Here is a 10933-nt window from a genome sequence, read left to right as displayed (position 1 = left end):
CGATGGACGGTGGACGGTGGGCGGTGGACGGTGGGCGGTGGACGGTGGGCGATGGACGGTGGACGGTGGGCGGTGGACGGTGGACGGTGGACGGTGGATGGTGGACGGTGGACGGTGGACGGTGGACGGTGGACGGTGGACGGTGGACGGTGGGCGGTGGGCGATGGACGGTGGACGGTGGACGGTGGGCGGTGGACGATGGACGGTGGACGGTGGACGATGGACGGTGGACGGTGGGCGGTGGACGATGGACGGTGGACGGTGGACGATGGGCGATGGACGGTGGACGGTGGACGATGGACGGTGGACGGTGGACGGTAGGCGATGGACGGTGGACGGTGGGCGGTGGACGATGGACGGTGGGCGGTGGGCGATGGACGGTGGACGGTGGACGGTGGGCGGTGGACGGTGGAGCTTGTGCTGGAACACATCAACATTGGATGCATCCCGTACATTGTCTGAGAAGGGGCGGCCATTGAGGTCCATTGGTGTGACTGTTACACTCTTGTAGATGGATGATGGAGAGGGGAACTTGTGTCGGTACAGATGCTCCTTCCTTGGCGTGTTTCATGTTGGTGGACAGACGATGAGGAAACACGTAGCACAGTTACAGAATAATCCTTACTTCTACGCCCAATATGGCTCACATTACAAAAATAAATAAATAAATAAATTAAATGCTTACTTGTGTTCACTACAGGTCTACTGCGCCAGAAAACCTTGGGATGTCTGAAGAATATTCCAGGAATGTGTTTAAGAGGTGGGATTGGGTTTAGAGACGCGCGCGTGTGCGTGCGTGCGTGCGTGCGTGCGTGCGTGCGTGCGTGCGTGCGTGCGTGCCTGTGTGTGTGTGTGTGTGTGTGTGTGTGTGTGTGTGTGTGTGCGGCTGCTTGTACTAGACCCCACTAATGCCGATTTCATAATGTTATCCCAGTGAGATACCATGCCGCAGTTTAACATGAATACCCCACTCAGACACAGCAGACTGACTCCGAGCCGACCAGCCCTTGTTGTATCCCGTTAATGTCGAGCGTCAGACAGGACAACAAACACCATCTTTTATCGTCTGTTGGTATGACACGGTCGGGGATCAAACCTCAAACCTTCCGCTCTTCGGGCGGACGCTCTATCCCAAGAAAACGGAGGCGGTCTCTTCCTAAGGAAATGTAGGCATCCCGTTATAGGCCTTCCATTTTTTATTTCAATCAAAATGTTGTGTTTGTAAACACACACAGACGCTTTGGAAGCCGCAAGGAATCATAGCCATTAGAATCAAAATATATGTTTGTGTCTATATATTGGATGATTGTTGTCAGTGGACACACGAGTGAGTGAGTTGGGTTTAACGCCGCTTTTAACATTATTCCAGTTAACATTATTCCATTATTCCAGTGGGAGGAAAACCCGAAGGGATGCTGGTCTTAGACGTTTACTACTCCGGTGAAACCCATGCAGACAAACCTAGAAACATAATCGGGGCGAACCGGGATTCGAACCCACAATCATAAGTTTCTGGCGTGCCCAAGGGACGCAACTCTGCACAGTGAATCGCGGCGCCTTAGACGACTGGGTCACCCGTGCCCCAGTGGACACACGAATGTCACCTGTATTGACAATACTCAATCGCATACATAAATCTAGATCGGGGGATATTCTCTTATATAAACGCGAAATTTTATTTCATGATCATAACAAATCCTTGCTAAAAGCAGAGACCAATGTACGATTCCGACTATATCGTAAGTGTCATCTGTTTCATATTTAGATCTATGCATACAGGTTCAGAATGACGGAAAACTACCCACAAGACAAAACAAGAGGGAACAAGTCACCTTGAAACTATTCATGAATATGAAACAAAGGAGATGGATTCTGCTCACTCGCCATCATTCAATGATATCAGAGCATCAACACGTTGACTTTGACAGAAATGAACTTGGTCCTTTTCCGAGTTTGCAAAACATGAGACAAACTGTGCTCTTGAGAATCCACATCGTATTCATTCCATATGTGAAATATGTTTTTAAAGAAAGTCTTACCGGGATTGAATTTTGGATTATGGTTATCTGAAAGGCTTGGACATGGTAGTGCCGTTGCAGGACATTTCTTCAGCTTATGGAGTCAAGCCATGGTTGTTAATCCTGATATGTGGTTTGGCAGAGTTCTTCAGTGAACATACCCCTCAGTTAACCTCCTGTATCTCATTACGTATCACTTACACCGAGTTCATTTATCAAAAAATGAGTGAGTGAGTGAATATGGTTATACGCCGCTTTTAGCAATATTCCAGCAATATCACGGCGGGGGACACCAGAAATGGGCTTCACACATTGTAATCATGTCGGGAATCGAACCCGGGTCTTTGGCGTGACGAGCGAACTCTTTAACCACTAGGCTACCCGACCGCCCCTATCAAATAATGAATGTAGTTACTCCTTCATATAATAGTTATGTAGCAGATGGATGTGACAGAATGAGATCTTTCCAACTCTTTTTCAGCTTGTGCATTCATTTTTTATGTTCATTTCGACAGCATCCATAATTATTTTGAATTTGTGATGCCAATTGGTAGCAGACTGTTCGTGATATTTTGGGCCATTTTTGAATAACTGACGAAGGTTGTTATTGTCAACAATTCAGAAGTCATCTGTAATTATATGACCAACAGGTTAGTGTGTAATTGAGTGAGGATTGATTTACGCCGCTTTTAGCAATATTTCAGCAATATCACAGCGAGGGACACCAGAAATGGGCTTTACACATTGTACCCATGTCGGGAATCGAACCCGCGTCTTCGGCGTGACGAGCAAACCACTAGGCTACCCGCCGGTCCGACCAACAGGTTAGTGACAGTATGAGGAGTCTTGGTAGCCATTAGTAGTGAAATTTACATTATGAGCTGCCATGTCAACTTTCTGCAACACGTTCCTATTGCTGAACAACTTGGATGAGATGGTGTTCGTAAAGGAGAATGGAACTGCTGGTGGTTTTTGAAATTTGAAATCTTGTGGGACGTTAAAAGCTGGTACTTGTTGTTAACCTGCCTGGCGTCGGGATTGAAGAGATATTTCGAGGACTGGTCGGCTTGGGGTCAGTATAGTATGTTTGAGTGTGGTATCCATGTGAAACTGCTGCATGGTATATCAGTGGACTAGCATCAGCGTCCACAAAAAAACACTCTCTCCCCCCCCCCCCCCCCCCTCTCTCTCTCGCTCTCTCTTTTTCGTCTCTCTCTCTCTCTCTCTCTCTATCTCTCTCTCTCTCTCTCTCTCTCTCTCTCTCGCACACACACACGCACACACGGTCATGCGCGTCGCTATTTTACTGTAATTATCATGAACGCGACGTTGAACCTCATTTCATCTTCGCATCATCACTGCTACCCATTGAAGACATTGACATTCTGAATTCTGACCCAGTACATATATCTTGAAAACATCACGTGACCTGCACAGGCATTTATACAACGTCAAGCCATAAATGTATTCAGTTACCGAATACAATATATACTATATACAGAGCTGTGAGCCTTGGTCGTGCTGGGATCCTACAATTCAGTCACTCAATCACTCACTGATTCTTGAAAAGCTTTACTTGTGAAATCATATTACTGCAGTTAGCAGTATTTGCATTAAATCTGTTAGTTGGGACATAATCTTTTCGAAGGTGTATACAGTTCAATAGCAAGAAACAACTGGCAACGTTGTTTCATGGTTATCATGAATTTATATGACAAAATAGCTCTTTACTCAATGATAGTATTCAACATACATTTGTTCTGCGTAATGAATAATTTACAATTGACTCAGATGCAAGAGCAAGCAGTGCCGTTTATGGTGACGTTTCCATGTTGTGTTGCCGTTGACAACGCGTGCGTAACATGTTGTGTTGCCGTTGACAACGCGTGTGTAACATGTTGTGTTGCCGTTGACAACGTTCGCGTAACATGTTGTGTTGCCGTTGACAACGCGTGTGTAACATGGTGTGTTGCCGTTGACAACGCGTGTGAAACATGTTGTGTTGCCGTTGACAACGCGTGTGTAACATGTTGTGTTGCCGTTGACAACGCGTCTGTAACATGTTGTGTTTCCATTGACAACGCGCGTGTAACATGTTGTGTTGCCGTTGACAACGCGTGTGTAACATGTTGTGTTGCCGTTGACAACGCGTGTGTAACATGTTGTGTTGCCGTTGACAACGCGTGTGTAACATGTTGTGGTAGTCAAGGAAAATTCCGCGATTCATTTTCATGATAATACCATATAAAGTTACCATGATAATACAACTAGCGAAAACCGATCATTTATCTAAATAATAGCATACGAATATATTATTGTTGTTTGTATCACCGCATATTGATCCAATCTGTGCACAAACATGTTTTGCCATCCTGGTTTAATGAGTGTAACAGTCACACCAGTGGACCTCAATGGCTGTCGCTTCTCTGTCAATGTACGGGAGACCTGGACGAAGGTAGGTAGTTGTGTTAAAGTTGTGTAAAGGTGTATTCAATGTTGATGTGTTCAAAGATGTCAAGTGTACAGAAGGAATGCCATCTTGAATGTAGCGTATCTCTGTAGATATATACAATGAAAGCTGATTACATCATTTATACAGAAGGAATGCATCTTGAATGTAGCCTATCAGTGGCGCTGATTCAAGTTAACTAGAGGACATCGCGTTGACAGAAGGCATGCAATCTTTGATGTAGCGTATCTCTGCAGATATATACAATGTAACCAGAGGACATCACGTGTAAATAAGGAATGCATCTTGAATGTAGCGTATCTCTGTAGATAGATACAATGAAAGCTGATTCCATTATTTATACAGAAGGAATTCATCTTGAATGTAGCCTATCAGTGGCGATGATCCAAGGTCACTAGAGGACATCTTTGATGTAGTGTATCTCTGCAGATATATACAATGTAACCAGAGGACCAGTCTGCCCGGAGAGCAGTGCACGGGTGGCCCAATCTTGTAAGGCTTCGAAATTCTCTGTGCAGAGTTTTGTCCCTTTGGTCACGCCACAAACCTATGGCCGTGGGTTCGAATCTCGGTGTGCCCAGAATAGGTTTCTAGGTTTGTAAGCACCATACCCGTGCTTGGGTTTTCATTCAACAAAGTGGTAACATCCAAGACCTGCATCACTTCGGGATTTCCTCCCACATTAAGCTCTACGCCCTGATATAACTGGAATACTGTTCAAAGCGGCGGTAAACCCAACTCACTCCCTCACTCACTCACAATCTTTAGTACAGCATGGAAATATATGGTTTCGCCGCGTCATGTGGACTAACCAATTTAAGATATGACAATAATATTATGTTATAATGATTTATAATAATTATATAATATAAATTACTTTTATTTCAGGCCTCTGTGTGATACAGCAGGAGCGTCAAAGGGAAGCCTCTGTAACCAGTCATACGGAAGATGGAGAGGGAAGCATGTGGGTCATTGTGACACAGCCAAGTGTTCACCAAACGTTACACACTCGTCACAATTATGCACACTTATTTCCATGCACTGTGAACTGCTATCACTTGTATTGTTGGTCCATTACATGACATGGTCCCTATAGAATTTGATAGCATTGTCATGAATATCGACGTTAATTCAATTTCCTGTTAACAGAACATGACCACAAACACTGTTTACACAGATATGCATTTTGTACTGATCCTCGAACACTGTTGTCCATTCTTCTATAGCTGTTTGCAAACAGGAAGTCTCTTTCTATCTTTTTATTTACTCACCTGAACACGTGACATCGCTTTTTTCCCAGGGGTGGCCTTATTCGCATAAGGCGCCATGTTTTTTTGTGAAGCGTTGTCTCCCTTGGGCGTGACATGATCCATGAGTGTTTGTTTGAATCCCAGAATCCCAAATATTCGTTTTGTCAGCAGTATACCTACCACACACCCGCGCGGGGATGACTCAGCATGACACCACTGTCACAAGCTTATTTGCATATCACGTGACCGTGCCTTTCTCTAGTCTGTGATCAAATGCGCTTATTCTGAAGGCTGGCAGACTGGCCCAATGCAAGCCTTTCGGTGTGCTTTACATATTGTTTTGCATAATAGCATAGATAATTTTTTATGCATCTGCAACTGCAACAGTGGGTCGGAAGACAATATATCTTTACACATAAAAGTGACCGTATCGTTGGTTCTCCATAGGGCTTCAAAGAGAGGACGTGTGAGCTGTACAACCATTGAAAACAAGGGACACATACGCAAATGTTTCTCGTGTTAGATATTTTGTGAAAGCTAAACATTTCATGACATCTGCGTAGAATCGTCAAAATAGAAAGAAAATTAAAATATATGCAATATCTTGGACGAAGCGTCATATCTCGCTAGCTTGTGGCAGAGGTACCAGGTTGGCCGCATGGAATTCTGGGTAGTAGAGTGTGTAGAGTGGATTTCATCACAAAGTGGTAAACGTCAAGTGGGTACATCTCGTGGGTCTTTCCTCCCTCATTGATTTGACACGCCTTCATATCAATAACATACGAATCACAGTGGCTCAAAGTACAGTTCACTCACTTACTAACTCACTCACACATGCAATTCATCTACCCATTAGGATGTACATGTCGTTTTTCGCTTCCTAACCAGCCATCCTCATCAGTTCATTAGGGTAGGGTGTGTGTGGGAGGGAGAGCTGAGGTTTCAGTACTTGAAAACATACAACAAATGTCTCAGACAAAAAAACACATAACGTTTTAGACCATGGAGTATGTCCAAGGTTTCTTTTTTGTAAAACCGGAATATAAATGGTTATACATTTAAATATCAAATAAAATGCTAAATGTATCCTAAATCATTTGAAAAGACACCCTTTGTATTTCCTAATTCTGCAAAGTTTAACAATAAAACAATCATATGTTTCCCCCATTTAGATCCAGCATACAAAGTGTTCTTCAGTGAAAGGCCAATGGACCAGGGTTACCCCCAGCATCAGGAGTCCTACCATCTGGTCATCCACGAGGAGGCCCTCCAGCTCCGGCACCTGGTGTCCGGTGATGTCATACTGGAGTTGCCGTACAAGCACATAAGGAAATACATTGTAACACCCAACACATTCTCAATAGAAGCTGGTCGGATGTGCATGCTTGGAGAAGGAGAGTTTCAGATGGAAACTTGTGAAGCCCGATCAATTATGGACAAGATTAACAAACGAAAAAAAATACTTAAAGAACGGCGTGCTAGAATACAAGACAGTCCACGAAAAAATGGTACGTTAGCATACTCAGATATCCTTTTGATTTATTGATCATTATAATACACTTGGGGCGTACCCTGCGCATTGTAAGGATGAACTTCGTAGCCTCGAGCTCAACACTCTAGGCATCTTTTCGCCTCCTATGTTTATCGTAACACCTTTGCCACATCACAAGTTTGGGAAAGGTTGTGGTAGTTTTGCTTGGCCAAAATCGATAAGTATTACATGTTACTGTATACCTAGCTAGGCATTACTTAGAGTTGATGGATGACAAAGTAGACGCAATTTATGGATTTATGGACTTCTTTAATTACTGCAATTGCGACGTTTGGGTATAGATCCCTATACCGTTGTCAAGCAGCCTTGCTTTTAGTTCTTATCCATTAATTGTGTCTACTTTGTTTTCAGGAAACATGTTTTACCCATGACCTAACCAGTAGCATTTACTACTGGCCTGTAACAAAATGCGACAGTGAGTGAGTGAGTGAGTGAAATGCGTCCATCCTTTTGATAGGTTCTTTAGTTGAATAGATTTGGGGGCCAAGGTATCCAAATCTCCGGAATATTCTCAAGTTAATTGGTCTTACACTGACGCATTAAGCATGATCATTGCAGTTTTTTCCATTGTCTTTTGAACGATTCCGACTTTTCAAAATGATTTATGAACGCTTGATTATGATATACATATGCATGTGATGGACTTCCTCACTGATAACATCTATGTAAAGTTTGAGGGTAATGTCTGTATTGACATACAGTATCTGAAGACAACCATTCGTCCATCAGTTAAATTTGGATATGTCTTCCACATGTCTACCATAAATCTACTAGGTTTTTCCACCAGAAAGCTACGAGTTGTTCGAGGGCTGTTTGGAATAGCTTCTTACGTCTTTCTCTATCTTTCTTGGTGGTACGCTAAGTTTTTTTATCGAATCTAAGTATACAATTTGCAACGGATGTCCTGCAATCTTAAAATTACAAACCTTTCATTAGCCATGTCAGTTCATGAACACATGTTACAAGCGTTTATGTAAAATCAGTTCCAAATCACGATAAAACATATGCATTTTCAATTCTACAGGTGTTAATAACAAACCATATTCCCCTGAGACGTGTGGCAGTGGAATCACTGAACATGTAGCTGGGGATGAATATGTAGAAATGTCCAACAACGTCAATAACGACAGAAGCAGTCCAACCCAGGATGCTGATGGAGTGACGGTCGTTAAGTTGACAGCGGCATCTCATCAACATGTTGACGAGAAGGACACTGGACTATATTTGTCTGCCACGTTCAGCCCTTTTTGTGACGACTATGTACAACTCCAATCAAACGTGACTGAAACAGCGAGTCATAGTAAACAGGCTATGAGACCGGATTCCAGTATCTACTTGTCCGCAATTCATGAGGCTCCTTGTGACCTTGACAAGACAACAACAGGAGGACAATCAACTGACGTAACGCAAAAAAAGGTTCCCCGAAGTCGAAAACCTGTTCCCCAGATGGCCAAGAAAAGAGATGTACCTCCACACATCAACTCGCGGCTCCAAACAATAATAGAAGGATCAGATACACGTGCTCATCTGTCACCAACAATAGTACCAAGACAGAGGGTTGACAGATACGATCCAAAAGGGCAATATTTGTCACCGCCTGTTCCACCTCGACGTGATCACACGCGCCTGGAAACATACAGAGGAACAAAGGATTTGTCACAGACACAGGATCAAGGTCAACGGGCCACTGAAGACACCGATGGGTTGTACTTGACACCAACTTTGCGAGAACGTCATCAAGAGAACACTCAACGTCTCCCACTGAGTATGAGCCCAGTACAACGCTTTGACCGCCAGGAATGTTCATCGCCAACGTTTAAAGACGCCAACAGAGACATAGCACCTTCACTTGGCAGGACAACAGACCAGCACAATGGTAGAGTTAAATGTGTGCCTCTGTCTTCTGCACGTTTGCCGAGGAAGTATTTCATCGATGTTGAAAGTAATGACAGTGGGACTGACAGCCACGTCAGCGTAAACATTCATTCTTCATGAAGACGAATGATGAAAATGCGAAACAATGGACTAAACGATACAGTACAATAACACTCTTCAATGATCCTCTGACTTTCAGTTATGTTAACAGTCAAATTACCTACAAGTGTGATAAGGAAAACCCATAAAATTTGGATGTGTTAACTAATTCTAGGTATGGAAACAAGAGGTATGGGCATGTGCCCATTTAACCAGGTGATTGAGCATACTGATTTCATATACATACGCATCGAAGTCGCATTGATGTTGGGGCGCATTTTTGGCTATGGGTCAGCAGACGCATTAATTTGGAGACGCATTAATTTCAAGATTTACAGTATATCATCAACATATGCATAGGAAGCCAAAGTGTAATTAACAGAATCTATTTTGATTTATGTATTTAAACACACGTTCTTCGTCGCATGTGAACAGTACAATCAACGGCGCAGGATTTTCAAACTGTGACAGACAGATTTCTCTGTCTAATTTCCTCAAAACAATCAGTTAACCGATAGCGCGTTGTCGGCTCCATGTTCTATCACTGGATAGTTTGTCTCGAATGTCCACATGCTTCCGTACTAAGGTAGGAGTATTGCCTGGTGTGGCGAACAAATAAGCGATTACCTTTTTATGTAAATTGTGGGTGCGGGTGCTACCGGTAGAGCAGGACATCTTTACCCTTTTCGCGGACACCCGGTGTGATCACTGATTGTCTGTAATCCATTCATCTGTGTTTCATCATTATTTTGACTTTACGCTCAGTGGATCTGTTCAGGCTGATAATGGAGACAGGTTATTCTCTGTCCTTTATAAATTTCTAAAATTGAGGTGCATAATTGTTCATCAATGTGACATATCCAGAGTTTATTGGGGTGTTTCTGTGATAAATGTTTCAAATGTTACACCGTCATTTGTTAACTCAGTTCTGTTGTGTGTCAGGTCGCTCTATTGTTATCGTGGGCAAGTGAAGACCCGAGTTCGCTTCCCCACATGGGTACAATGTGTGAAACCTTTTTTATGCTTTCCTCCGCCGTGATATTACTGGTTTATATTGGCTAAAAGCGGTGTAAAACCATACTCACTCATTTACACACTTCACTGATTTCAAAATATATCTACTTTATGTTTATACGTACTTGTGACTTATGAGGGAGTTTCGTGCTTGCAAAATATTTAGGGTCACAGTGAAATTAGGGTCACACGAACATTCTTTATCATGCATTTAGATATGATTATATATAAAGTCAACTTTAACAAAAATAATTTTTGAAAGCTACGAGACCGCTGTTGGAAGCGAAAGAATACACTCTGGTCAAGTAACAGAAATGGCGCTTTGCGAAACGAATAGTCGATTGACGAGTTAAATTAGCAATTTACAGTTTACAACGAAACATTTCCGAGAGAATAACAAATGGCAAGAAGTGATATGAGTGAGTGAGTGAGTTTGATTTTACGCCGCTTTTAGCAATATTACAGCAATATCACGGCGGGGGACACCACAAATGGGCTTCACACATTGTACCCATGTCGGTAATCGAACCCGGGTCTTCGGCGTGACGAGCGAACGCTTTAATTATCTGTTGGCTTCCCTTGTTAAGTTTCCACCTTTGTTATCTTGCCACTTGTGTTGTTCTTACAGGTACATAATATATGCACTCTGCCTCTT

At 43.1% G+C, this 10933-nt stretch overlaps 1 protein-coding gene across 1 annotated transcript; it reads left to right on the top strand.

Moving 5' to 3' along the window:
* Positions 1-4431: 4431 nt before the first annotated feature.
* Positions 4432-10224, top strand: LOC139453128 (uncharacterized). Its single transcript, XM_071234758.1, has 5 exons — positions 4432-4473; positions 5377-5452; positions 6911-7246; positions 8315-9677; positions 9772-10224. Exons 2-4 carry the CDS (start codon positions 5437-5439, stop codon positions 9283-9285), a joined length of 1323 nt encoding a protein of 440 aa, XP_071090859.1. The 5' UTR covers positions 4432-4473; positions 5377-5436; the 3' UTR covers positions 9286-9677; positions 9772-10224.
* Positions 10225-10933: the final 709 nt, after the last annotated feature.

Source organism: Haliotis cracherodii, unplaced genomic scaffold (genome assembly GCF_022045235.1).
Source record: "Haliotis cracherodii isolate W230 unplaced genomic scaffold, xgHalCrac1.p SCAF_9, whole genome shotgun sequence".
Taxonomy (NCBI): Eukaryota; Metazoa; Mollusca; class Gastropoda; order Lepetellida; family Haliotidae; genus Haliotis; species Haliotis cracherodii.
This window is presented reverse-complemented; position numbering and strand designations above follow the sequence as displayed.

Excerpts from the sequence above, each read along its gene's own strand:
- LOC139453128 (XM_071234758.1), top strand. Across the intron at positions 7,247-8,314 it reads AGACAGTCCACGAAAAAATG|GTGTTAATAACAAACCATAT; the intron begins GTACGTTAGCAT and ends TCAATTCTACAG.